This window comes from Hylobates moloch, unplaced genomic scaffold, assembly GCF_009828535.3.
Source record: "Hylobates moloch isolate HMO894 unplaced genomic scaffold, HMol_V3 SCAFFOLD_9, whole genome shotgun sequence".
Lineage (NCBI taxonomy): Eukaryota > Metazoa > Chordata > Mammalia > Primates > Hylobatidae > Hylobates > Hylobates moloch.
The window spans coordinates 24,046,915-24,074,852 of record NW_026652284.1 but is presented as its reverse complement, the minus strand read 5'-3'; the positions used below and the strand labels follow the sequence as shown (position 1 = coordinate 24,074,852).

Below are 27,938 nucleotides of genomic sequence, written 5' to 3'. Positions count from 1 at the left end.
AAAAAAAAAAGAAAAATACATCTTAGAATTAATTAAATAAATAACATCTGTGCCACGCTCATTGGGAGGGGAGTGAGATACAGCAATGAGAAAGACCCTGCCTTCAGAAAGTTTCCAGTCTCACAGTGCACTTCCAATCTCAGTGCAGTCCAGTCTCTTCCAATGGAAGTGCACTTCCAATCTCACTGCAGCCATGTGAGTCACAGGACTGAGACGGGTGCCACAGTGCAGGCACCAGAGCTGTTCTGAGATCAGCCTGTTGCTTGTCAAATATTTATAGGAGTTATTAATATAGACAGAATTGACAGCCATGTCTTTCTTGGGATTCCGGATCCTCCCCCTCCGTTTCTCTAATGCCTGAAATTTCTAGGGACAAAGCCTTTCAAATCATTTTTGAATGAGTTGAGAGAATGAATTAAAGTGCCACATGGTGAGTGTTGAATTGGTACAACGTGGAAGGCAATTTGGCTTTATCCAAATTACAAATGTGCTTGCCTTTTAGCCCTGAAATACCATTTCTAGGAATATGTCTTGCAGATATACTCACACCCATAGGAAATGCCATATGAACTAGGTCATTCACTACAGCATGGTGAGCTATTCTGAATAACTGGGAATAACCTAAAGAGCCACGGATATCGCACCGGTTAACCGCATCTTGGACTATTCATACCATGGACACCAGATCAAAGAAATGCTTGATGTATGAACAGGGAAAAGACCCCTGACATGGTTTTTGTTTGTTTGTTTAAGAGACAGGGTCTCTGGACAGGTGTGGTGGCTCACGTCTGTAATCCCAGCACTTTGGGAAGTCAAGGCGAGTGATTCACATGAGGTCAGTAGTTCAAAGCCAGCCTGGCCAACATGGTGAAAACCCATCTCTACTAAAAATACAAAAAATTAGCCGGGCGTGGTGGCAAGTGCCTGTAATCCCAGTTACTCAGGAGGCTGAGGCAGGAGAATCCCTTGAACCCAGGAGGCGGAGGTTGCAATGAGTTGAGATCGTGCTGCTGCACTCCAGCCTGGGTGACAGAGCGAGATCCTGTCTCCTTCAACTTGGGTGACAGAGTAAGACTCTGACTCAAAAAACAAAGAGACGGGGTCTCGTTCTGTCACCCAGGCTGGGGAACAGTGGCGTGATCATGGCTCGCTGCAGGTGGTCCTCCCACCTTAGCTAGGACTACAGGCCCATGCCACCATGCCCCGCTCATTGTATTTATTTATTTGTATTTTTTCATTTATTTGTAGAGACAGGTTCTTGCTATGTAGCCCAGGCTGGTCTCAAACTCCCGGCCTCAGGTGATTCTTCTGCCCTGGCCTCCCGAAGTGCTGGGATTACAGGTGTGAGCTACCACACCCAGACCTCGACATGTATTGTTAAGTGAAAACTGCTAAGCAAAGAACAGTTATAGGAGGCTATTACGTGTGTAAAAAGAGAGGGGATATGAATGCATACCTACAAGTTTGCTTGTGTACACGTGAAGAAACTCCTGGATACACAGGAAACTGATTAACAGAGATTATGGTGGGGAAGTGGTTGGTAGAGAACTTGGGAGATGCCGGGCGCGGTGGCTCACGCTTGTAATCCCAGCACTTTGGGAGGCCGAGGTGGGCGGATCACGAGGTCAGGAGATCGAGACCACGGTGAAACCCCGTCTCTACCAAAAATACAAAAAATTAGCCGGGCGTGGTGGCGGGCGCCTGTAGTCCCAGCTACTCGGAGAGGCTGAGGCAGGAGAATGGCGTGAGCCCGGGAGGCGGAGGTTGCAGTGAGCCGAGATCGCGCCACTGCACTCCAGCCTGGGCGACAGAGCAAGACTCTGTCTCAAAAAAAAGAGAACTTGGGAGATAAGGAGGGCTTCTTATACTTTATTTTTAAACCATGTGAATGTGTTACCTATTTAAAATGTTAAATGAATTGAATTTAACCCCATGGGAGGAGTTAACCCAGTAACTACAATTTCCATCAAAGGGTGAAAGTCTAATAGTCATTCACTCATTCAATAACCTATAGCAGACCAGGCACAGTGGCTCACGCCTGTAATCCCTCCACTTTGGAAGGCCGAGGCAGGTGGATCACCTGAGGTCAGGAGTTCGAGACCAGACTGATCATCATGATGAAACCCCGTCTCTACTAAAAATACAAAAAACTAGCTGGGCGTGGTGGCGCGTGCCTGTAATCCCAGCTACTCAGGAGGCCGAGGCGGGAGAATCGCTTGAACCTGGGAGGCGGAGGTTGCAGTGAGCTGAGATTGCACCACTGCACTGTAGCCTGGGCAACAAGAGCAAAACTCCATCTCAAAAAATAAAAATAAAATAATCTATAGCAGGCCGGGCGCAGTGGCTCACGCTTGTAATCCCAGCACTTTGGGAGGCCGAGGCGGGCGGATCACGAGGTCAGGAGATCGAGACCATGGTGAAACCCCGTCTCTACTAAAAATACAAAAAATTAGCCAGGCGTGGTGGCGGGCGCCTGTAGTCCCAGCTACTCGGAGAGGCTGAGGCAGGAGAATGGCGTGAACCCGGGAGGCGGAGGTTGCAGTGAGCCGAGATCGTGCCACTGCACTCCAGCCTAGGGGACAGAGCGAGACTCCGTCTCAAAAAAAAAATAATAATAATAATAATAATCTATAGCAATCAGGAAACATCTCTAGCAATGATACCTAACAAGTGCACTGCACTTTAAATGTGCCAGGCGTTGTGCTAAGTGTTTTCATTTACATTATTTCATTTAATCCTCACCACTCCCATAGAGTGCAGGTGTCTAATATCACAGAAGAGACAGAAGATCACAGAAGGATGAGAGAGGTTATTCTTTTTTTTTTTTTTTTGAGACGGAGTCTTGCTGTGTCGCCCAGGCTGGAGGGCAGTGGCGCGAACTCGGCTCACTGCAACCTCCGACTCCCAGGTTCACACCATTCTCCTGCCTCAGCCTCCTGCGTAGCTGGGACTACAGGTGCCCACCACCATGCCTGGCTAATTTTTTGTATTTTTAGTAAAGACGGGGTTTCATCGTGTTAGCCAGGATGGTCTCGATCTCCTGACCTTGTGATCTGCCCACCTCAGCCTCCCAAAGTGCTGGGATTAGAGGTGTGAGCCACCATGCCCAGCCAAGAGGTTGTTCTTTCCCAAAGTTCTCTGCAAACATTCAGGTGCCACCATCCTGGGCCAGGCCTGAGGATGGGCACTGCGCTAGGGATACCAAGACAAAGACGGCACCCTGCCCTCTAGGACCTAATGGTCTAGTGAGGGAGATGTGTAAAAAAGCAGACTCAGACAGGTTTTGAATAGAGAAGGGAGTGTTAGAGCATAGTGCTTGAGGATTAGGGGACAAAGGGAACAGAGAGACTGGGGACAATAAGCAAACCTCTCCCACGACACCCTTTGGCCAAGGACAGGCCTCGCAAGCAGCCGTGGAACTTGGAGGCGCCATGTGGGAGACAAACCCTGCAGCCTCAAGCCCAACAATGAACAAAGGCTGCCGGGCTCTCTGGCAGGAGAGGAGATCTGACAACAGCCTGGCCCGCCGTTTGATCAGTGTAGACATTCCTTCTGGACTTTGAAGCCTGAAGTGCTCTCCTTTAGCTGTCTACACAGATCAAATAAGCTGGATGACTGCCATATCTCCACTTCGTTGTGTGGCTCCATAGTCACAGCCAGCTCCATAACAATCCAACCAAACCATCTGAGCAGAGGCAAAAATAATTCTCATGGGCAAAGATAGACAGTTCTAAGATGTGAACATTAACTCCTTGCTGCCACCTCAGAAGAGAGTGGATCTTGAAGTTTTAGGAAGCTTTTGAGAAGGGCAATTCTGCCCCTCTCCAAGGTGAAGTGGCAAAGCTGTTGTCTCTCCTTACAGTTGAAAGCCCTTCCTATTCCAAGGCTTATATAGGACACCCACAAAAGCTGATAATAATGAGCTGTGATCTGGCTCTCGGGAAGGCAGCCCCACCCTAAAGAACAGGGATCACACCGGGCGTGGTGGCTCATGCCTGTAATCCTAGCACTTTGGGAGGCTGAGACAAGGGGATTGCTTGAACCCAGGAGTTTGAGGCCAACCTGGGCAACATAGTGAGACCCTGTCTCAATTTTTTTTAAGTCAAATAATAATAATAATTTTCATGCGCGTCTGTGAAGAGACCACCAAACAGGCTTTGTGTGAGCAACATGGCTGTTTATTTCACCTGGGTGCAGGTGGGCTGAGTTCGAAAAGAGAGTCAGCAAAGGTGGTGGATTATCATTAGTTCTTATAGGTTTTGGGATAGGCGGTGAAGTCAAGAACAATGTCTTGCGGGCAGGGGTGGATCTCACAAAGTACATTCTCAAGGGTGGGGAGAATTACAAAGAACCTTCTTAAGGGTGGGGGTGATTACAAAGTACATTGATCAGTTAGGGTGGGGCAGAAACAAATCACAATGGTGCAATGTCATCAGTTAAGGCTATTTTTACTTCTTTTGTGGATCTTCAGTTACTTCAGGCCATCTGGATGTATACGTGCAAGTCACAGGGGATGCAATGGCTTGGCTTGGGCTCAGAGGCCTGACAATAATAATAAAAGGACAGGAATCATCCCACCTCAAAAGCACCTTTTTATTCAAAGGCTCATTCTAGGGGAAACTTTAACCCAGCCCTCTCAGTCGTCAAGCAGCTGTGAGGAGCTCGGAACATTGTCACAGACTGGCAAGAACCAGGCATCTCCCAACAAACCCAGAAGCCAAGTGGCATTGCTAAAAAAGATTAAAAATCGACATGAGTTCTAACATCTACGTTCCTTGCTATGGTTTCCATGGAAATAGACATCTGCTCTAGGGAGAAAGAAAAGGTGGGGGCAAGCAGTGTAAGTGCTTTCAAATTATCAGTGTTTTGAAAGATTTCTTTTTTCTGTCACAACACTAATAGTCAGGAATGTGAGATTTTTGTGTGGCAATTTATTGTACTTAAAAAAATGCATTAAATGAGTGGGACCTTCCTCTGTGAACCTCCAGATCAAATACAAAGACTTCAAGATAAAAAGCCTGTTCAGTGGGTAAGGACCTCTTGGGCTTAGGTTCCTTGCTCATTTGTGTTGCCTGCCTATCTGTCGCTTTCCTGAGGGGTCTCATCCTCATCCCTTTCCAACTTTTCTAAGATTTCTGAGATTCTGTTCGGAAAAGTGACAGATGGAAGCACCTAGCCATTTTGAAGCTAAGTTTGGTCTGAGAAGAAGCCTTTCAAGGCTCAGAATCTGAATTATTCCTGGTCCTGCTCACAGGCTAAGTGAAAACCACTTCGATTGGCTTGTGGGGGAGGCCGACCCCACACAAGGACGATTGTTGGAAAAAATGCCGCAACAAGCATATTTCAGGCGACAGCGCGTTGCTAATTGTTTGCTTTGTGTAGTGTGTGCTGCTGCTTGTATGATCCAGGTTTTATTGTCTCGGTCACCTCTTAGTTGTATTTTATCTCTGGCACATCCCTAGTGACTAACTAGGCATGAGAGTCTTTCTAAATTAGGACTGTTGTTTCAGGAAGGTTGGTCACATTTGTTTCTTGATTTGGGGAGATGCAGCCCATTAATAAAATAAAGATATCTCTTCTGCTTAGTCAAGATCTCAAAGCAGGTGCCTTGGTGTATTGACCACCAACGGAGGGCACGGTCTTGGTCAGAGAATGGGAGGAGGCAGGGACCATGTACATTTCATTTATTTTTTTTCCCCTTTTTGTGAGAGAAAGGGCCAGTTATTCTAAGGCACGGTCAGACCAATTTCCTTTGTGCCTTTGCTGAGGTTCTGAGGTATCCAGGTCAGGGGGAACAGTAACCTTGTGGCTCCTTTTTTGATTTTTAAAAAGAACCCAGTGCTGCTCTGGGGAGCACGTGTTCTGAGAACAAAAGCAACACTTAACTGCAATCTGTGTAGTCTAGAACGGCTATTGCTCTTCCTCCCCTATCATCCGCAGAAGGCTTGGCAGAACAGATGGAGTCTGCATTTAAGCTGAGTGGCTTTGTTAGACCAAAGGCGATCAAATTCCAGAGCCTCACGCTTTCCCGCACAGGTCCCTGGTCACCGGCTCAGCAACCTGAGGATGCTGGCAAGAACGCACACAGTGAGGGAAGGGCCACGCCCGCGACCTGTGGGCCGAGTGGATTAGAAATTACGATGATGTCACAATATGGGTGACACGCTGGTGTCGGTGTAGGGTGACGGGGGCAGGGGGCCCTGCAGGGGCGTGGAGTGGCCTTGTGCTGTCACAGGGGCTCGGGCGTCTTAGGCACCCATGTGGGTGGGGCACTAGAAGGGGCACTGCTCTGTCCGAGTGCTGCCCTTGGGGCGAGGCGGGCACGTGGCTCTACAAGGTGGAGTCCAGGCGGCCAAGGTTTGGAAAGGTAGGGAAGGACCCCGCCCCCCACCCTCCGCCTGCTCCGCTCTGCCCTTGTTCTAGAGAATGGGGAGCTGGTTCGGACCTAGTCCGGGGTCCACTGCCACGCCCTCTTCCACGGCGAGACCACCTCCCTAGTCCCAGGCCCACACCTGGGGATGCTCCCCAGGCGCCCCGCAACCCCCCGCATTGTCCTCCTGCCCTGCCAGCCAGGACTACACTTCCCGAGGTGCTTCGGGGTCCCGGGGGGCGGGGCTCCACGCGGGTTGTGGGGGGCGGGGGCGGCACGTGCCGCTGCTCTCGGCCAATGCGGAGCCCCGCGGGGAGGTCACGTGCCGCTGTTTGGCGCTTTTGTGCGCGCCCGGGTCTGTTGGTGCTCAGAGTGTGGTCAGGCGGCTCGGACTGAGCAGGTGGGTGCGGGGCTCGGAGGAGGCGGCGGCTGGCTGAGGCCAGCAAGAGGGACGCGGTTGGCGGGAGGGGCTGGGCCGTGGCTGCGACCCCCTGCTGCAGGGCGGCGGGCGGGGCTGCGGCCCTCGGAGGAGTTGGTGGGCGGGGGTCGCTCCGCTTTGTGTGTGGCTCGGGCGGAGCCTCGCCTTTGTCCCCGCTCTCTGGGGGCGCGGCTGCTCGTGGGCAGGGGGCTGGGCGATCCTCGGGCGTCCGCTCCGGGGTGCCGTCGAGGAGACAATAGGGGGCGTGGGCCCACGTTTACCTCCCTTCCTCCCCTGTGGGCCCTGCCGGGGTCCCCATTGTCTGAAGGGACGGGGCGGTGCCCCAGGGACCAGCGGCTTTAGGACCAAACTGCGGGCAGCCAGGGCCGCGACCCTTCCTGCGACCGTCCCCTGGCGACTGCAGCTGGTGATTGAGGGGCGGCGCTCCCGGGCCCCACGAGGGTTCTTCTGTCTTCGCGGCCGGACGCGCGGACAGCTTGGGTGGCGGCAGGTTGGGCATGGGGACGGCGGGAGGCGGTGGCGAGCCCACCGCGGTGCCACCCGGGGGCCTGTTCCCGGGGCCTGCCCCACTCGCTGAACTGTGATGGGGGTGGTGGCGGCGGCGGCGGCCTGGAGGTGTTTTTGGCGGGAGTTGGGGGGGCGTCCGCGCCGGGGGAGTCAGGCAGGGGCGGAGTTACCCGGATTGGACCGTTAGCCCCGCCCACCCCTCCCCTTCCCACGCGCGCGGGCCCTGGGGCGTTGAGTTCGGGGAGATTCGAAAAGGCGCGGGGAGGAAGGGGGCGGGGCCAGGGGCCGGAGCGCAGGGCGTGCTCTGATTGGCCGGGGGCGACCGGTCCTCTTTTCCTCGCCTGGACCAGGGCCACGCCCATCCTGGGTCCGGTGCTGCGTCTGATTCTCTGCTTTTCCTAAATCTTGTTGCTGCCTCTGATTTTAATTCCCAGCTTTTGGGAACCTGTCATCCTTCGTTTTTGGTACTAGCTGGCGTCTACAAAAGTCATAATGTTAGAAAGAACAACAAGAGATACAGCATTTTTCATGACATAGCGGCAGCAAATATAAGTCAAAATCTAGAGGTTCATAAACATTTTGCTTGCTGTTGGGCAAGGAAGCTTAAACCTGAGGGACAATAGGAGTTCAACATTATTGGTTACTATTAGCTTGGGCGTTTTCTTATCCACCACGTCAGACACAGACAAAGCAGGGGTGGGTATTTCATTTGCACAATGAGTTGTAGGCAGTATTAAGATGGCTCCGGGGGCACTGTTGAGTTGAATCTGGAATATCTTCTTACGGTTCCGGGAAAATGTTAAAAGAGTTTATGGGGGGAAAAAAATCCTTCACCCTTGTGACTTCGTCTGATTTTAAAAATCCAAGAGTTTTATGACCGAGAAAGCTCAGTTAACTTGATTTTCTGCAACCAATATCATATTCAGGTCATATTTCCCACTGTTTATTTAGTAGATTTTGATAATTTTTTTCGTGGTTAACTTAGACGTCTTCATTCCACGTATTTTTCTGACGATGTATGTAGTAGATGTGTTGTGAGATCTTTTTTGGGTTGATGACATATAGAAAGGCAAAGAAAGTGATTGCATGTTTTTGAAAATCATTTTCAGGGCTTTCCTTATCCCAGTTGATTGCGCAGAATACACTGCCCGTCGCTTGTCTTCTATTCACCATGGCTTCTTCTGGTAGGTAATCAATTTGGAAAAGCTGAAATTGTGATGGGCTTATGATTTTACATTGAGATGGCTCAGGTCTTCGCCTTTAATTTGGCACTTACGTTTTGGTCTTATCCAAAACCTATTTTATGAATAGGAGAAGAATTTAAAAATGATTATCACTTGAATGTGCCAAGAGCTCATAATTATTAGACAGTTTGGCTTAGTCTGAAGCAAAATTGTGGAGTTTGCACAAGTCTTTTGTTTATGAAAGCGATTGTCAGATACTGATGTCTCAAAACAGTATTAATCCAAAAACGTTGAGCTTTGTTTTTCTGGGAGATGGTTTTTATTTTTTTTGAGACAAGGTCTCACTCTGTTGCCCAGGCTGGAGTGCAGTGGCTTAATTATAGCTCACTGCAGCCTTGACCTCTGGAACTCAAGTGGGCTCAAGCAATTCTCCCACCTCAGCCTCCATAGCATCTGGGACTATCAGCATGGGCCACCACACCCGCCTAATTAAAAAAATTTTTTTCGTAGAGATGGGCTTTCCCTTTGTTGCCCAGGCTGGTCTCAAACTTCAGGGCTCAAGGGATCTTCCCATGTTGACCTCCCAAAGTGCTGGGATTATAGGCATAAGCCATGGTACCCAGCCTTGGGAAATGGTATTTAGATAATATCTTGCCTGCAAACACATCTTCCCCTAGTGTCAGTAGGCTGATAGGAATAAAAAGGGGAAAAAACACAACTTTCCTCATCAGCCCTAGTTTAATACATTAAATTGATTTGGGTTTTAGAAAATTATAGTACAGTTTATTAGAATAGGAGAATCCTGGTTTTTTGAATTATAAATATAATCAATTCTAGATATCCAGGTGAAAGAACTGGAGAAGCGTGCCTCAGGCCAGGCTTTTGAGCTGATTCTCAGCCCTCGGTCAAAAGAATCTGTTCCAGAATTCCCCCTTTCCCCTCCAAAGAAGAAGGATCTTTCCCTGGAGGAAATTCAGAAGAAATTAGAAGCTGCAGAAGAAAGACGCAAGGTAAACGACGCAATTCACAGAAAGCAGGATATTTATGTAATGGGCAGATCAATTTTATTTCTGTAACAGGAAGAAAACAGAATTGTAGCTACACTGTGATTATTACTTATGCCAGTGACTGGAAGGAAATACCAGTCCTCATTTATTGAACTCCTGTTCCGTGCCCAGCTCCTTTGCTTATATTTTTCTCCTTTAATACATGGTGTTGCCTCAAATAATGGAAATTAGAAACAGTTTCAGGAATGTTAAGTCGTTTTTCTGCAGTCATACAACTAGTAAGTGTTGGGGTCAGAATTCAAGCCCTGGTCTATCTTAAACCAAAGCTCATGCTTCTCTCATGCTTCCTCTTTGAAAAGATTTGTTGCCAGATGATTCTTTGGCATTTTGGTTTTTTTTTTTTGAGACGGAGTCTCGCTCTGTCACCCAGGCTGGAGTGCAGTGGCGCGATCTCGGCTCACTGCAACCTCCGCCTTCCGGGTTCACGCCATTCTCCTGCCTCAGCCTCTCCGAGTAGCTGGGACTACAGGCGCCCGCCACCACGCCCGGCTAATTTTTTGTATTTTTAGTAGAGACGGGGTTTCACTGTGGTCTCGATCTCCTGACCTCGTGATCCACCCGCCTCGGCCTCCCAAAGTGCTGGGATTACAAGCGTGAGCCACCGCGCCCGGCCGGTTTTGTTTTTTTTGAGAGCTGTACAATAAAGACATTTTAAATTGCTAGTGTGATTATGTCATTCAGCTGGTATCATGGTAGCTTTTCTCTTATCTAAACAATTCTATTATAACTATCTTTAAAAGCTAATCAGAAGAATCAAATATTAATATGCTAGTTGTAGAAAATTTGGGAAATACAGAAATTTATAAACGGGAATTAAAAGTATTCATTATCCCACTTCCCAGAAGCAACCAGTGTTAACATTTTGGTGTGTTTCTTTCTATTCAGTGTTACTCATTAACAACTGTACGTAACTTTTCATTTAACTCCCTTTCCCAACAACCCTGATAGGATTGATTTTAAAGCTGAGGCAAGTAAGGCACAAAAGGTAAGGTAATAACCTTCCCCAGACCAGCATAGTGTGATTTGTAGTATACACACACACCTGCCCGAAGAGCCTCAGTGCTTACACTAAGGAGTCGTCTTCTATACTTCTATGTAATAGTGTGAGTTCATGGAGTAGGAGGAAGCAATACAACCAAAGGTTGGACAGTGGAAAGCTTTTTAGACATCAACCCTGGCCCTGTAGTCATTAGCCTGTGCTTTACATAGTAACTGGCTAAATAGAGTGAAACTCCCATCATGACTAGGATTTGGCAGAAGAGAGTCAGTAGCACCAGTGGCAGATGCTCTGTGGTTATCCTGCAAGTCAGTGGTTCCAGTGGGTTTTGAATATGTTTTGAGAACAAGTTGTTCTGTTGAAGGGGTCATACCAAGGTATGGTCTGGTAATTAATGCAGTTTCCTGAGACAAAAGCTAATAAGCCTTTTCCTTGAAACAAATTTTTCTGTCTTAAATAGTAATCTACAGGCTTAGTCTTAAATTTCCTGTCATTGTTTTATCAGTTATGGTTAAAATTTTTACAATGAGCTAGTTTTCTTTGGGTAGCTTTTGAAGTTAATTAGTGAAATTCTTTACAATAAAAGTGCCACTACCAAGTACATATTCCTCAAGTCATCCAGATACCATTAAGCAGTAAATCTTACAAGGATTTCCTTAAGGACTAATTGGGTAAGAGATTTCTGAACAGATAAGCACTTTTCCAAAGTTAAATACAAATACTAGAAAAAATATCATTTTCACAGTATTTTATGACAGGGATAATTCAGGTCCTAATTTCAGTGTTATTTAAAGGGACCTTATTTTCTGCCCCTTTTCAGTCCTCTTAGTAAATTATTTTTATTGTAATTTTAACTAATGCTGAATACATTTTATTTTGTGAGGGAGTCTCTGTCACCCAGGGTGGAGTACAGTGGCGTAATTTCGGCTCACTGCAACCTCCACCTCCTGGGTTCAAGCAATTCTCCTGCCTCAGCCTCCCAAGTAGCTTGGACTACAGGCACCCGCCACCATGCCCGGCTAATTTTTGTATTTTTAGTATAGGTGGGATTTCCCCATGTTGGCCAAGCTGGTCTTGAACTCCTGACCTCAAGTGATCCACCCACCTTGGCCTCCCAAAGTGCTGGGATTACAGGCGTGAGCCACCACGCCCAGCCTGAATACATTTTAGAGTGCCTACCCTATTAAACTTTTTTTTTCCAGTCCCATGAAGCTGAGGTCTTGAAGCAGCTGGCTGAGAAACGAGAGCACGAGAAAGAAGTGCTTCAGAAGGCAATAGAAGAGAACAACAACTTCAGTAAAATGGCAGAAGAGAAACTGACCCACAAAATGGAAGCTAATAAAGAGAACCGAGAGGCACAAATGGCTGCCAAACTGGAGCGTTTGCGAGAGAAGGTTGGTTTCTTACCTTGTAAAAGGGTTGAGCTTGGAGTTTGATGCACCAGTGAGTTGGCTTGAACTAAGTGCTTTGATAAAAGATGTTTGGTGTCTTTTTGTCATCCATTTTGGGGCTTAACATGTTAAATGAAAGGTATATTTTAAGATGGAATATTCAGTAATTCCCAGCATAATTGCACAGTCCTTGGAAGACCAGTAGGCAGCTTGTTAGGTTCTACGAGGGACCCAGGAGATTAGATGATGTCTCAGAACTTAAATTGTGTGGTTCCCACAGGCTGTAATATACGCACCGAGGTTGTGTTGGGCCTCTCTGAGGTGGGGGCTGGGGGTTGTGACTTGACAGGCTTTTTTTTTTTTTTTGACTGATGACACCTTACCCTTCCTTTACAGGATAAGCACATTGAAGAAGTACGGAAGAACAAAGAATCCAAAGACCCTGCTGACGAGACTGAAGCTGACTAATTTGCTCTGAGAACTGACTTTCTCCCCATCCCCTTCCTAAATATCCAAAGACTGTACTGGCCAGTGTCATTTTATTTTTTCCCTCCTGACATATTTTAGAAGCTAATGTAGAACTGTATAGGTAGATCAGACTGTAAGATGTTTTAGGGGCTAAAGGGGAGAAACTGAAAGTGTTTTACTCTTTTTCTAAAGTGTTGGTCTTTCTAATGTAGCTATTTTTCTTGTTGCATCTTTTCTACTTCAGTACACTTGGTGTGCTGGGTTAATGGCTAGTACTGTATTGGCTCTGTGAAAACATATTTGTGAAAAGAGTATGTAGTGGCTTCTTTTGAACTGTTAGATGCTGAATATCTGTTCACTTTTCAATCCCAATTCTGTCCCAATCTTACCAGATGCTACTGGACTTGAATGGTTAATAAAACTGCACAGTGCTGTTGGTGGCAGTGACTTCTTTCGAGTTAGGTTAATAAATCAAGCCATAGAGACCCTCCTGGTTGATACTTGTTCCAGATGGGGCCTTTGGGGCTGGTAGAAATACCCAACGCACAAATGACCGCACGTTCTCTGCCCTCAGTTTCTTGCCCCAGTGTGGTTTGCATTGTCTCCTTCCACAATGACCACTTTGTTTGGATGCCTCAGCCCAGGTCAGCTGTTACTATATTCTTTCAGATGTTTATTTGCAAACAAGCATTTTTTGTTCTGTGTCCCTTTTAAAAGGCAGATTAAAAGCACAAGCGTGTTTCTAGAGAACAGTTGAGAGAGAATCTCAAGATCCTACTTGGTGGTTTGCTTGCTCTACGTTACAGGTGGGGCATGTCCTCATCCTTTCCTGCCGTAAAAGCTATGACGCGAGAATCAGATTAATAAAACTTCGTGTGCTGCTGTAGCAACTCCTGTGAAATGACTAAAGGGAACCTTAATTATTTCTAAAGTAGCATTTGACTCGGGTGGTTAAGGTTGGCAGATACGTCATCTTGTATCCAGAGGCTGTAATAGTCCCCATTGTCAGTGCTTTGCCTCTCAATTCAGGGAACGCCTTTGGCAGCTTTCCTGTGCTATTTGGGAAATAGCCTAATTATACATATTTTGTGCCTCTCAGACATCTGTATAAAGCTCTTGGAAGCCAAGCACTTAACAGCAAAAGATGGTTGCTAATACTGCGGCGGAGTCCACGTGTGGCTAACGCATGTGCCTCTGCTGCTTGGGCTGTATCTTGAGATTGGGGGTTTCCTAGACTTATTCATGAGAACAGTAACAGCCTACCTCAACTTACCTCCCAAGACTGTTAGGATTAAATGGGTTTGTGGCAAGAGAGCACACTTAGAACATAGATATTTAGCATTCCATATAAATCACGATTACTGTTTTCAGCCAGAGGCTGAGTGATCTAAGTTTATACTCTCCAGTTGGAAATTATGCAGTTTTTATATTCCTTAAATTGACTTTTAAATTTACTTAAATGATCAATCAGAGGAATTCTGAACAAAGCTTGGTTTAAAGAGTTACGCCCATGTAGGGCAAATAGGAGCAAGTGCAAGTATAGTTGAATACAACAATAGGTTCTGAGCAATATCTAAACCAAGAGGACAGGAAGAGGCTTGTGTGCAGTGGTGCAGCACAGTTCATCTTCGCTCCTGTCTCTGGCACATAGTAGGTGCTCTGGAATCTTTAAAATACCAGTTCTGAGTAGATGGGAATATAAAGAGGGCCTGAGGGTAGAAACTTGGCATAATGATACGAGGTGTCCTGCAAGTGGCAGTGAGCTTTTGTTCATCTAAGACATTTAGGGAGAGAAACTGGCCTCAGGAGAAAGCAAGGGAAGGATCAACATAGGCCTGAAAGGATGCCCCGTCAGTTACCACCCATCCCATGGTGGCCCTGACTTCCTATCAGAGGGCGATCCTGAGCCCCTGCCTTGTGACAGGCTTAAGTCACAGGAAACTGAAGGGGATGCATCTTACCACAGAAATAGAAGCTCTGGCTTTTCTATTTCACCTTGACCTTTGGAGAAGCACTTAGTCCTGGGCCCCCATTTTCTCCTGGATAAAATGAGACGGTTGGGGTAGATAAGTAACTTTCACTCCCCCATTCTTTGCATCTGGCTTGGAGTGAAGAGGAGGAGCGTTGGCACCTACAAGCTTCTGGGGAAGTGTCTCTTGGTATGCTTTCCTGGGCCCGGTGTTCTCTGCCGTCACGGGAGTCTGTGTCCCAGTGGGGCCAGCCGCTCCCGGCAGTACTTCCAATAGGTTGGCCTAATAAGGCCAGAGTGGTTTGACAAGCAGTCGGGGCTGTCACCAAGGAGCAGATTCCATTCCTTTTGTCTTGAATGGAAAATAAGGCTTATCCCTTCCTGAGGATTTTGTACTTGAGCCTTATGGTTGACTGGGCTCAGTGGAGAGAGGTTTGAAGTACGTGAAAGAGGCCCTTAAATTAACATTTGACAAGCACCTAGATTGTGCTCCACACTGGCCTACGTGCTAGGGATGGAGAAAAGATGGGGGGGCGCTAGCATATCACGTGCCCATGTGAGGGGAAGGAGAGCTGTAGAATGCTTACCTGAGAGTGAGGCTCTCGACCACATTTATACTCACCAGGGTGCTTTAGTGCTTTGGTGAAAGGAGTGACCAGAGAGGGCTTTGTGGTCTGGGAAGCTTTGAGAGGAGAAAAGACTTGAGCTTGTCCTTTCGGAAGTCAGATGAACCTTCCAAGCCAAACCCCAATGAAGCACTTAATTTTTAAACACTTAATAAGCCTGTGATTGCCACATGCACAGAGGACCTGGCATAGTTAATGGCCTTTGGCAGGCCCTCCAGGCAGGCCCCCTCCCCATTTCTTTATTCTAAGCAGCCGAGGCTCTTTGAAGGCTTTTGAACGTGGGGGCTGCAGTGGTCAGCAACAAAACCATTTTAAGGAAGAGAAAGTAGAGGCAGGGTGAGTTGACCGGAGAGTGGCTGCCATTCAGGCTACGGTGGCCATGGTGGCTGTTGGGGCAGCACAGGGATGAGGTGGGAGGGCCTGCTGGGCTCTGGAACGATCCATGTGACTGATACTGCACTGAGGAACTGGGACATGTGCTCTCAACTTGGGAGGCTGGAGGAGAAAAATCACTCCACTTGGGAGAATGGCAGTGCCACTATTTACTGAGCACTTAACGTCCAGGCATCGTGTTTTCTCCACCATACAGAGAAGTGAACAGGCAATGTAAGGTACCCAAGGTCCTAAGCTAGTAGGAGAAGCTTACCCAGGCAGACCTGCTCTAGGCCCTGCACAGGGAGGGGGGCTGCTCTGACAGCTCAGCATCCCCTCGTTGTCCGGAACAATTCTCCTCTGCCTCAGACCTGCTCACAAGACTCAGTGAGCAGATGAAAGCCCTACTATTCAGCCGGTCCCACATCCTTAAAAAGGCAGGGCCTCTTATCCTTGCATGCCTTGGAGTGAGGTCTCATCCCCCACCCCCAGCACTTTGATAAAGGTGCTCCTGTCTACTCTATCATTCTCCCAGTGGAGACTTCTGATTTTCAGTGATGTTTTAGCTGTCCCGGTAAACCTGTGCACTCAGATGACAGTTTGGCTGCCTTACTGCGAATTCATTTGTTTGAATCACTGTTAAATGTGGTTCATTTAGGAATGCAGAAGATAAAGGCCAAGTTTTTTTTCTTTTCTTTTTTTTTTTTTTTTTGAGACAGTCTTGCTCTGTTGCCCAGGCTGGAGTGCAGTGGCACGATCTTGGCTCACTGCAACCTCTGCCTCCCCGGTTCAAGCGATTCTCCTGCCTCAGCCTCCCAAGTAGCTGGGATTACAGGCACGCGCCACCGTGCCTGGCTAATTTTTGTATTCTTAGTAGAGACAGGGTTTCACCATGTTGGCCAGGCTGGTCTTGAACTCTTGACCTCATGATCTGCCTGCCTCGGCCTCCCAAAGTGCTGGGAATACAGGGATGAGCCACTGCACCCAGCCAGGCCAAGTTTCTTATAGAAAAGCTTCCCCCTTTGGGTGGAGGTTGGACTAGATGCCCTAGAAATTCCCTTCCAAATCCAAGACTGTGATTCTCTACAGGGTTGGACTGCAGACCACCTGAGATCAGAGACCACGTCACAGACACAGAGCTGAACTCCAAGGACCCAGACACATTGCTGGTGAGCCCAGTCTCTTGACACTTGCCTCCTCCCTTTTTGCCCAGGTGAAACGAAGGTCCAAAATGTCCCTGTGGCTGAGGCCTCTGCCAGCAGAAGCTGGTGTTCTGTACTTAAGGGCGTAGGAAAGGGTTTCTGACTTGTTTCGTACATGCACTTAGATTTTTAAAACTTAGTTGTAGGGTTTGATGAGCTCCAAAATGCAGCAGCTTCGTGGAAGGGCTCTGGTTCATAGCTAGAAAGGCCTGGCCTTCTTCCATCGTGGCCAAGAGCAGAGCAGTACCTTCCCAGTCCTTGGGCACCATATCCTACTGAGACAAGTAGGCTGCTGAAATTGGATCCATAGGAAGAAAACACAGACAGGAAATGAGCCAGCTACCTCATTGCAGCCGTCTCTACAGAAGAGGACTGAGACTCTCCCGGGCCTGGAGCTTCCAATCCCTGTGGCCTCCTGCTCCCCTCTCTGGCAAAAAGCCCCAGTATTCACTGGGATGGGGAGGTCCCCATGCTAAGCCTAGCCTCCCCTCTTCCCTGCTCTCACAGCTCTCTACTTAATAGCAGCAACTAATAATTATTTGCATTGTCTCAGCGAATCCCCAGAACAACCCTATGAGGTTATCATGGCCATTCCATAGGCGAGAAGTAAGGCAACTGGACCTAGATTAGGGGATTTACCTAAAATGACAACTAGCAAGCAGTAGAGTCAGGACTCAAACCCAGACTTTTAACCCCCATGCTGTACTGCAACTCCTCATGTATCACAAGTGTTACTCATTAATTCAAGTGTCTCCCCAGCTAGAATGTAGGGTCCCTGAGAGCAGGGACTCCTCCTGTCACATTCACCACTGGATCTCCTGGCTTGTGGTGGGAGGTTAATGTGCTGGATTAAATAATGATGAGTGGCTGGGTAGCTCCCACGGTCTACCTCAGGGCACTGGCTTTGTCCTCATCCTTTGTGGACCCCATGTGGAGTAAACTCGATTTTCTAGAAGCAAATGATGGGTCTGCACCAGCTTTGCAGATGGCTCTGAGGTGTACAATCCTTAATGGAATCCTCCCGGATCCGAACGCACAAACTGGTGGCCTGCAGCCAATGATGAACCATAGGCATGTTGCGTTCAGCCCATGCTGTGTTTTAAATTGTTGAATTAGCTGACAATTCCATGTGAAAATCTGATTTCAAGCTTATCTTGAAAAAAGCTGTCAGATCTGGCAACCCTAGGCTTGCAGTCCCACCCAGCGGCCGTCAGCGGACTCTGGGCAGTTGCTGCCCCCTCGAGGCGGGACTTGTGTTCTGCAGCTCTCCATCCCCTTGGGCCCACCCACTTCTGTCTTTCGCTGGATCCGCCCTGCCCCTGCTGGAGGCCCAGCTTTTGCAGTCCCTGACACAGAGAACAGTAACTCCATCACGCCAAGTCAGCCAAACTCTTCTTTAGATCAAAAGTCCAATCAGTATAAAAGGACGTATAATAGCCTGTAATCCCAGCACTTTGGGAGGCTGAGGCGGGCAGATCACGAGGTCAGGAGATTGAGACCATCCTGGCTAACACGGTGAAACCCCGTCTCTACTAAAAATACAGAAACAAGATTAGCCGGGCGTGGTGGTGGCGGGTGCCTGTAGTCCCAGCTACTCGGGAGGCTGAGGCAGGAGAATGGCGTGAACCTGGGAGGTGGAGGTTGCAGTGAGCATAGATCACGCCACCGCACTCCAGCCTGGGCAACAGAGCGATACTGTGTCTCAAAAAAAAAAAAGGACGTATAATAAAAGTGAATCTCCCTCCCTCCCAGGTCACCTAGCTGTCTCCCGTGTCTCCTTCCAGAGATGTGCTGTACCTCTAAGCCCAGTCACCAAACACTTGCTGGCACCTCTATGGGCCAGACACCAGTTGGGTATCAGGATCACATGGTACTTTTAATTTTTTTTTTTTTTGGAGACAGAGTCTGGCTCTGTCCCCCAGGCTGGAGTGCAGTGGCACCATCTCGGCTCACTGCAAGCCATTCTCCTGCCTCAGCCTCCCGAGTAGCTGGGACTACAGGCGCCCGCCACCACGCCCTGCTAATTTTTTTGTATTTTTAGTAGAGACGGGGTTTCACTATGTTGGCCAGGTTGGTCTCGAACTCCTGACCTCGTGATCCGCCCACCTCGGCCTTCCAAAGTGCTAGGATTACGGGCTTGAGCCACCGCGCCCAGCCTCATGGTACTTTTTCAAAATATGAGACTCGGGACCCTCAGACCTTTGGAGGTAGAATTTCTAAAATTGGAACCAGCCTGTGGCTGGGTGTGGTGGCACACACCTGTAATCTCAGCACTTTGGCAGGCCGAGGAGGGAGGATCACTTGAGCCCAGGAGTTAGAAACCAGCCTTATTTAGAGACATAGCGAGATTCTGTCTCTAAATAATTAAAAAATAAAAGTAAATAAAAATAAAATTGGAGCCCCAGTGTCTAGAATTTCTTTTTTCAGACAGGGTCTCTCTCTCTCTGTCATCCAGGCCAGAGTGCAGTGGTGCAAACACAGCTCACTGCAGCCTCAACATCCTTGGCTCAAGCAATCCTCTAACCTCAGTTTCCAGAGTAGCTTGGACTATAGGTGCATGCCACAATGGCCGGCTAATTTTTGTATTTTTTGTAGAGACGAGATTTCACCATGTTGCCCAGGCTGGTCTCGAACTCCTGAGCTCAAGCAATCCACCAGCCTCGACCTCCCAGAGTGCTGGGATTACAGGCACAAGCCACTGTGTCTGGCCTAGATTTTTTTTTTTTTAAGCCAACGTTTCTGTTGCTCACCTAGGCAGAGACCCCTCTACTCAGGATGCAGCATCTAAACACCATTGCCATCTCTCCAGTCCCCGACAGCCTGGTGGAGATGGGCCTGCAGCTGCACCCATCACAGCCCCTGCTCACAGTGTGCAGACTGTACCCTGCACAGGAGATCTCACCAAGGATATGTGGGGCCTGAAATCCAGTCATACCCTACAACCAAGGCACACATTACATTCCCTCATCTTCCCAGGAATAGGCACCACTTCCTAATTTACCATGTTACCCATCCAATACAAACACAAGGAGACCTGTGCTCCGCTGTGGGACACAGATAGGGGCTCCTCAGGATGCAGGCCCAGGATGACTTCCTGTAGGAGATAATGCTTGGGCCAAGTTTGGTTTAGGGAGTAGAAGCAAAGAAGTCACCTCTCTACTCTTTACCTCCCTAACCCAGGCTACCCCACCCCACAACTCCCTGTGGTTATGAGGGATACCACCATTCTCCTGGCCAATGACAGGGACACTTTAATAACAGTACACATTGGCTGGGCGCAGTGGCTCACACCTGTCATCCCAGCACTTTGGGAGGCCGAGGTGGGCGGATCACCTGAGGTCAGGAGTTTGAGACCAGCTTGGCCAACATGGTGAAACCCCATCTCTGCTAAAAATACAAAAATTAGCCAGGCGTGTTGGCAGGTGCCTGTAATCCCAGCTACTTGGGAGGCTGAGGCAAGAGAATTGCTTGAACCCAGGAGGCGGAGGTTGCAGTGAGCCGAGTTCACACCATTGCACTCCAGCCTGGGCAACAAGAACAAGACTGTGTCTCAAATAAATAAAAACCAGTGCACATCAAGAAGGCCCTTGGGGACAGCTGGGGCATAAGTAGGTATCAGCCATACATCAGAGCAGTGTGCTTGCCCTGGGCTGCTTGGGGTTGACCAGCTTGGTGTCCAGAAATGCCTGCTGGAGGGAGTCGTGGTACAGGAACCTTGTGCTCTTGGAAGGTCTCCTGAGAGGCCCTGCAAAGCCAGAGTCCCTCTTAGCAGCTCGGATCAGCGCTATCAAAGTGTAGTTCGGGGATTGCTGCCAGCATACAAACTTTTACTGGTCTGCGGCGAGATAAGTACAGAAATTGAAAGTAAGCATTTAGAAACTTTTATAACAATTTTACAAGGTCTTGTCAAATGTTATTAAAACGAAGCCGAGGCTAGAATTTCACCTTTTTCATTTCTTTTTTTCTATTTAAACAAATTGTAGTAAAATATAGATAATATAAATGTAACATTTTAGCCATTTCTGAGCGTACAATTTAGTAGCAGTAAGTGCTTTCGCAGTATTGTGTAACCGCTAGTATTATATAGTATATATTTTTAAAATTGTACAGAAGGATTAAGTTAGCAGCAGATTAAACATTTTTTTTCTTAAATTGAGCTTGAGAAGCACTGGCCTAAATGGTAACCTGTGGGGAAGCCTTGATGGTTTGGAGGCTCCTAATTGAGTCCATTGCTTGGCTTTTCTCCCCAAATCGCGGAGTGGAGTTAGCTCCCAGAGAACGGCGCGGGCTGAGGCCAAAGCTCCCACCGGGCTAGAAACCTGGGCAGACGGGCCGGGCGCGGTGGCTCATGCTTAGAGGCTGAGGCAGGAGGATGGCGTGAACCCGGGAGGCCGAGCTAGCAGTGAAATCCTGTCACTGCTAAAAAATACAAAAAATTAGCCAGCCTGGGCGACAGAGCGAGACTCCGTCTAGAAAACTGGGCAGACGGGCACCACCCTTGGAGGGAAGCCAGCCAGGCCCTGCAAAGCCTGGGGTAGTGCTGTCCCGTGTGCCTGGGCCAGGAAGGCTAGATGAGAGGCCCGGGGGCGTTTGGTTTAGAGGCCCAGCGGGCTTTCCTTCTGACTCAGTGGAGGGAGGCGGTTGTTTAGAATCTCAGGAATCTCAGCTCCAGCTGGGAGGACCCTCGGCGACTCAGCCGTGGTGGCATCTACCCTCCTTGTTTAAAGAAGGAATCTGAGGTAAGAGAGAAAGAACTGGTTCGAGGTTGCAACCAGTTAGTGATGTAGTGATGGTCTCAAATACAGGCCTTTTAATTCCTAGGCAGAGGCAGGGCAGAGATTTTTAATTTTTTTTTTTTTTTTTTTTAAAGACAGTCTTGCTCTGTCTCCCAGGCTGGAATGCAGTGGCGCAATCTCGGCTCACTGCAACCTCTGCCTCAGCCTCCCGAGTAGCTGGGATTGCAGGCACCCCACCACCATGCCCAGCTAATTTTTGTATTTTTAGTAGAGACGAGGTTTTGCCACGTTGGCCAGGCTAGTCTCGAACTCGACCTCAGGTGATTCGCCCACCTCAGCCTCCCAAAGTGCTGGGATTACAGGTGTGAGCCACAGCGCCTGGCCTAATTTATTTTTAATTTTTAAATTTTTCTCAGACTTTAGTGAGCATAAGAATGGGCAGAGATTTTTAGAGTCACACAGAATAGTATTCCAGTTCTGGCTCTAAGAGCTCTTCAGGGGACTTGGGCACCCATACCCTCATCTGTAAACTGCAGAGACCCCCTCACAGGCTGCATGAGTATTGAGCCCAGTGCTGAAACGCCCAGCACAGGGCTGGCCCCTCCCTGCCCAGTGTTCCTGCCAGCTTCGTGGGTCTTCCCAGCCTGCCATTTCCCCCTCATTGTGTGTGTTGGTGGTGGGGGGGTAGGGCGGGCAGAGGAAGGCAGATCCTCTTCCCCAGAATGAGGACAGCAGGGGGCTCACAGCCTGCTGCACTGGCCCACCTCCACAGCCTTGTCCCCACTGGCCTTCTCTCTGTACTTGCCTCTGCCAACTCTCTGGGTCTTTAGCCTTTCTTTCCAAGATGCAGAACGTTTGTAAAACGAAGGGGTTGGACCGGAAGAACTCATAAGTCCACTTTGAGAAGGGGAAGCTAAAGTTCAGATGCCTTAAAGTTCTGTGTGTTTTCTAGGAGGTCCAAACTCCCAGCATATCTGACTGGGCTGCCCCCGGGGACTGGGACATCTGCTTTTGTGTCACCCGGTTCCATCATTTCTCCCTCCTCTCTTTTCTTTCTCTTACATGATTGAAGTTGTTTGAGCTCTTAAACAATTTGCCGTGCATTGTATAGGCATTTTACATAATCCATCTGATTTTTTTTTTTAACATGGAGTTTTGCTCTTGTTGCCCAAGCTGGAGTGCAATGGCATGATCTCGGCTCACTGCAACCTCCGTCTCCTGGGTTCAAGCAATTATCCTGCCTTAGCCTCCCATGCAGCTGGGATTACAGGTGCCTGCCACCATGCCCGGCTAATTTTTGTATTTTTAGTAGAGATGGGGTTTCACCATGTTGGTCGAGCTGGTCTTGAACTCGTGACCTCAGGTGATCCAGCCACTTCGGCCTCCCAAAGTGCTGGGATTACAGACATGAGCTGCCGTGCCCGGCCATGATTGAATCCTTAAAACAACCTTGTGAAGTAAATACTATTCTCTTTTATCCCATTTTATAGATGAGGAAACTGAGGTTCAGAGAGGGTTAGGTCACTTATCCACTGCTAATTAGAGGCAGAGCCAGCAGGCTGCTTGCTCTCTCAATGCCATTTTCCAGATGGCGGGGTCCCATTCTGGCCTGAATTCATGGGGCTCAATATGGCAGTGCCTGTGCTCCCCTCTTCTTTCCAGTTTCTTCCAAAGGTCTCTGACTCAGCCCCCCCGATATGCTCGCAGGATCTCCCGGGCTGCTGGGTCTGTCCCGCAGACACTGGCCGATCGACAGATGAAATGAGTAGTCAGACAGGTATGCAGCGTAACAGCAGCAGCTGGACGACTGCCTGGCTCTAGTGGCCAGAGAGCAGCCCCGAGAAGCTGGAGCTGCTTGCTTTTATTCCGTGCAGGCACAATGCCGAAAAGCTGGAGCCAACACAACCTGCAGGTAATTCACATTTATTCTTCCCCTGTCAGGGAACTTCATGTGCAGATAATCAGAGGTCAGTTTCTGGTCAAGATAAGTAAACAAGCCTGTTTAGAATAAATTCCCCCACACTCCCTCGTACCTTACTCCTTGCCCTCTGCCTCAGGGTTATGGAACAGCTGCCTTCAGCTGTTCTCTCCTGGGGCTTTGCAGAGCCCTCTGACCCTTCAGAAGGCCTGCTCCTTTTCCCTCTAGTTTCTCCCACCACTGGCTGATCTCCTACACTGGGCAATCAGGCAAGAGGGCTGGGATGTTGGTTCCAGTTTCTGACATGCCTCACGTGTTGCGTTCCCTACCCCAAGCTCCTTCCTCTCCTTTCTCTTTAGATCTTCAAGAGCTAGAAGGTTCCCTAAGAGACCACCCAAAACAAGCCTCTCCATCCACGTATTCATTGAATGAATACACATCCAATCCTCCTACTTACCAGGCAGTGTTAAGGAGGGCCTGAGGATACAGCGATGAACAAGGCAGACAAGGTCTCTGCCCTTTTTTACATCCTGGGGGAGGAGACAGACTATAAAAGAGATTAGGATGAGTGCTGTGAGGATGAAAAGGGTGATATAACAGACAATGACTGTGGGCAGGTGCAGTATGTTCCTGGCAAAGGGAACTGCTAGTGCCAAGGCCTGAGGGCAGGAACTAGCAGGTGTGAGGAAGGAGCCTAAGTGAGGCCCTCTTGGCTGGATGAGGTGGGCAAGGGGGACCCCATACAAGGAGGTGCTCGGGGTCCAGCTGTGTAGCCTGGGGCCAGGGCAGGGTTTGGTTATAGTCTGCATGATGCAAAGTTTCGAAGGGCTTTAAGGGGGGAGTGATGTGATCAGATTACGTGTGTAAAGAATTCTTCAGCCACCAGGAGGAGAATGGATGGTAAGGAGAGCTGGAATGCAAAGGGAGAGAGGTGAGAGTGGCTTGGACAGTGAGGTGGAGGGTCATGGTCAGATTCAGGATCTAGGTCATGGTGAAGCTAACAGGACTGTTGGACTGGATGTGGGCATGCAGTGAGGGCTGACTCTTGGGCTTTTCACTTGGGGATCTGAATGAAGGGGGGTGCCATCTACTCAAACAAGCCTGGAGAAGGAGTAGGTGTGGGGGCATGGGTGGAGGGGAACAGTGGTTTCATTTGGCCATCATGGCAGACCTTGCTGGCTGCTGTCCCAGGACTGAGTCTCTCCTCCCTTATAACAGAAACCTGAAAAGTGTTTTATTTTGTTGTTGTTGTTGTTTGAAATGAAAGGTCTCACATATTTATTACTGAACCCAGCCAACCAATGCATTCATAATAGATTCAGAGAGGAAAAATATATTCCCAATAAAACATGTGTAACTGCAGATAATGGTGACATTTTCAGCTTGATATGGTAATGTGATTGTGACCTTCAGACAGCATAAATGTGTGTGCCATCTCATGTGCAGTTCCTTAGAGACCCAGCGTGGTTCTTCTCCGATGTCTCCTTTTGGAGTTGTACCTGATTTTATTGCCAGTTTTCATCCTAATCCACTGGGGAATGGAACAATTTTGCTTTTGTTTCTTGACCAGGCATTGCTTAATCCTGAAAGTCTTGTGAGAAGACATGGCAAGAAGCGGAGTCAAGAACACACCACGATGGTGGAGAAAGGGAGAGAGGGCCATTGTTTTTGTTGTTGTTAAGTAGTCACCTGTCTGGCTCCTTCTTGTACCTTTTGCCCTTTTCCCATCCTCCTTTTTCCTGGAACAGAGACGTGATACCTAGAAGGACAGCAGCCATCTTGTGATCATCAGGGTAAAAGTCACATGATGGCTGGGACAGGGAGATGGATAGATCCTGGGTCCTTGATAATATCATTGAGCTGACATACCAGTCTAGGCAAGTTGATCATTTTACTTGTTTAAGCCACTGTTTTTGAGCCACCACACCTGGCCCATTGTGGCTTTTCATTGCTTGCTGCTGAATGAAGTCATAGCTGATGGAGTCATGTTGAGTTCAAGATTTTTGGAGGAGGGACGTGGGTCTAGGGAAGGAGGATAGGTTACCCCTATACACTGAGCTAGTCAACCCAGGGTTCAGTCATTTATTCATTCAAGAAATATTTATTGAGGACCTCTATGCACCAGCACTATCCCAGGTGCCGAGAATTTAGCAGCAAATAAAGCAAAGGATCCTCACCCTTGAGGAGTTTGCATTCTGCTGTAATCACGAAGCCAGCCTGACTTATGGGCAATTGCATTTCATTCAATCCCAAGGGTGGTGGGGTTTGCGGTGTGAACAGGTGATGGTGGTCGGGCACGGCGTGTCTATTCCCACAGCCCTCCTCACCCACTCGTGACGTTAGCAAATCAAAATGGCCAACATGTTTCTCCAGTGTTTCCTAGGAGCCAAGCAGTGTGCTGTGTTCGATCTCCGAGGGAGGTGTTCTGATTATCCCCATGTTATAGGAAGGTTAAGAAAGCAGCTCTAGTCACACAGCTAACCAGCGGTTGTGCTAGATTTAAACCCAGGGCTTTCTGACTCTAGAAATTCACTGACCCCCTCCCACCCTCGGGCAACCTCTTTAAAAAAAAAACAAGGGCCGGGCACGGTGGCTCATGCCTGTAATTCCAGCACTTTGGGAGGCCGAGGTGGGTGGATCACGAAGTCAAGAGATCGAGACCATCCTGGCCAAAACGGTGAAACCCCGTCTCTACTAAAAATACAAAAATTAGCCAGGCATGGTGGCACGCGCCTATAGTCCCAGCTACTCGGGAGGCTGACACAGGAGAACCACTTGAACTCAGGAGGCGGAGGTTGCAGTGAGCCAAGATGGCGCCATTGCACTCCAGCCTGGCGACAGAGTGAGACTCCATCTCAAAAAAACAAAAAAAACCACATCTTTATTGTCTAGAAATCTGTATTTTCAAAATCCCCCATAAAAGATGCTGTTCTCTCACTTCCCCCATTTTCTTCCTTTTCTTCCATACCTCTACTATAAAGGACATTTTTATACCGTATTAAAACTTCACCCAGATGTCCAGACAGCTCCCCACCCATGTATTTATCTTATTTGCAAGCTGCATGTTCATGTAGCCATCTAAGATGCCAGATCGCCCTTGTACTCCATTCCCCACTTCGTTTCAGCATCACCGGCTTTCCTGTTAACCCACTGAGGAAAGCTTCGGGATTGAGGGGTAGACTTACCGTAACTATAGGCAAATGCTACAGACTCCTGGACAACCTCTTGGCCCCTTTTCCTGTACCCCTTTTTGTCATCGTTTAACAAACCATTTCCTGATTTCCCCTTTCTCCTTGCTTTGGAAAGGGACAATGTCTCTTGTTCATTCCGGTGGTCCAGGCACCTGAATGAAGGCTGGCAACCTTCATTCCTCCATCCCACTTTTTAAGAAGCTTTCTCTATGCTGAGTGCTGGGAATATAGACAAGTCGCAGAACAAGACACACAGCCCAGGAGGGAAACAGGTAATTAACAGATGTCACAGTGTAATGGGTCTGGTAGGATAATCGGAGGGACCAACCTTTCCTTGGTACAGGAAAGGGCATCCAAGTCAGAACAGGGTGGTGGGGACCAGTCAAGGAGGGCTGCCTGGAGGAGTTGACACCTGAGCTGAGTCCCAGATGAGAAGCAGGAGTTGAGCAGGTAAATAAAAGCAGTGGGGCCGGGCACGGTGGCTCACGCCTGTAATCCCAGCACTTTGGGAGGCCGAGGCAGGCAGATCACGAGTTCAAGAGATCAAAACCATCCTGGCCAACATGGTGAAACCTTGTCTCTCCTCAAAATACAAAAATATTAGCTGGGCGTGGTGGTGCGCGTCTGTAGTCCCAGCTACTCAGGAGCCTGAGGCAGGAGAATCTCTTAAACCTGGGAGGCGGAAGTTGCAGTGAGCTGAGATCACACCACTGCATTCCAGCAGCCTGGGCGACAGCGAGACTCCATCTCCCACCAAAAAAAAAAAAAAAAAAAAAGCGGTGGGGGTGTTCCAGACAAAGGGAGCAGCACATGGAGGGTGGAGAGAGCGAGATGGCAGCATGTAAGCGTGGCTGGACTGTGGATGCAGGCACACTCATCTCCCACTAAGGAGTCCCGCCTGAGCATCCTAGAACCCCGGGGCCAGAAGGATCTTAATCATCAACAAATCCAACCTCCTCCTTTTCCAAATGAGGCCCAGAGAGGGGAAGCCATTTTTCCAAGGTCACATAGAAAGCTAATGATGGAGAATAGACTCAAACTCACTGCACTGCCTGAGTTTTGGATTTTCTTTTTTTCCTTCCATTCCTTCCCTCTGCCCTTCCCTCCCACTGTCCTCCAATTCATATTTCTCATGTGCCTACTTTGCACCAGCCCAGTACCCTGACCTCCCTGCCCTAGAATCTTAGGCTTCCAGAGCCTAGGTCATCACCACCTCCTTCTATCAAACCTCCTCCCACACCCCGTTCCTGCCTGACCTTTCCGACACATTAAAAATCCAGATGCCTCGGTTGCTTCCCATACCAACAAGATCAGAATGTCTGGGGGCAGGGGCCAGGTGTCAGTATTTTTTAAAGATCCTTGGATGGTTCCATTTGTAGCAAAGTTTGAGAACCAGTGTTTTAGCCTTGATGAAGGGCCCCTCCACCTCCTGTCCCTTGGCCTCCGGGTTGCAGATGACCTGGTGATTTTTCTTTTTCTTCCAGATGTACTTCTGGACTCA

General features: G+C 48.6%; 2 protein-coding genes and 1 pseudogene across 6 annotated transcripts in view; 1 reads left to right on the top strand and 2 right to left on the bottom strand.

The window, feature by feature from the left end:
- STMN1 (stathmin 1) overlaps positions 1-12,859 on the top strand; it is a 29,040-nt gene extending 16,181 nt beyond the window's left edge. The window contains exons 1-5 of one of the 5 annotated variants that reach the window (XM_058444212.1): positions 6,349-6,367; positions 8,426-8,500; positions 9,338-9,510; positions 11,767-11,958; positions 12,352-12,859. In XM_058444212.1, the coding sequence (XP_058300195.1) occupies positions 8,488-8,500; positions 9,338-9,510; positions 11,767-11,958; positions 12,352-12,423 (450 nt within the window). In that variant the 5' untranslated portion in view covers positions 6,349-6,367; positions 8,426-8,487 and the 3' untranslated portion in view covers positions 12,424-12,859. Of the gene's footprint in view, positions 1-6,348; positions 6,368-6,681; positions 6,771-7,991; positions 8,013-8,223; positions 8,243-8,425; positions 8,501-9,337; positions 9,511-11,766; positions 11,959-12,351 lie in introns of those variants that run through there. The other 4 variants (XM_032759382.2, XM_058444213.1, XM_032759383.2 and 1 more) reach the window with 4 other exon arrangements.
- An 11,671-nt stretch (positions 12,860-24,530) lies between these two features.
- Positions 24,531-24,911, bottom strand: LOC116813102 (large ribosomal subunit protein eL39-like). The gene has a single exon (XM_058444214.1). It carries the CDS (start codon positions 24,907-24,909, stop codon positions 24,697-24,699), a length of 213 nt encoding a protein of 70 aa, XP_058300197.1. The 5' UTR covers positions 24,910-24,911; the 3' UTR covers positions 24,531-24,696.
- A 20-nt stretch (positions 24,912-24,931) lies between these two features.
- On the bottom strand, positions 24,932-27,737 carry LOC116813797 (small nuclear ribonucleoprotein F-like; annotated as a pseudogene).
- Positions 27,738-27,938: the final 201 nt, after the last annotated feature.

Coding starts and splice junctions, on each gene's coding strand:
- LOC116813102 (XM_058444214.1), bottom strand. CDS start 24,909: ATGGCCCTCTCTCCCTTTCTCCACCATCGTGGTGTGTTCTTGACTCCG.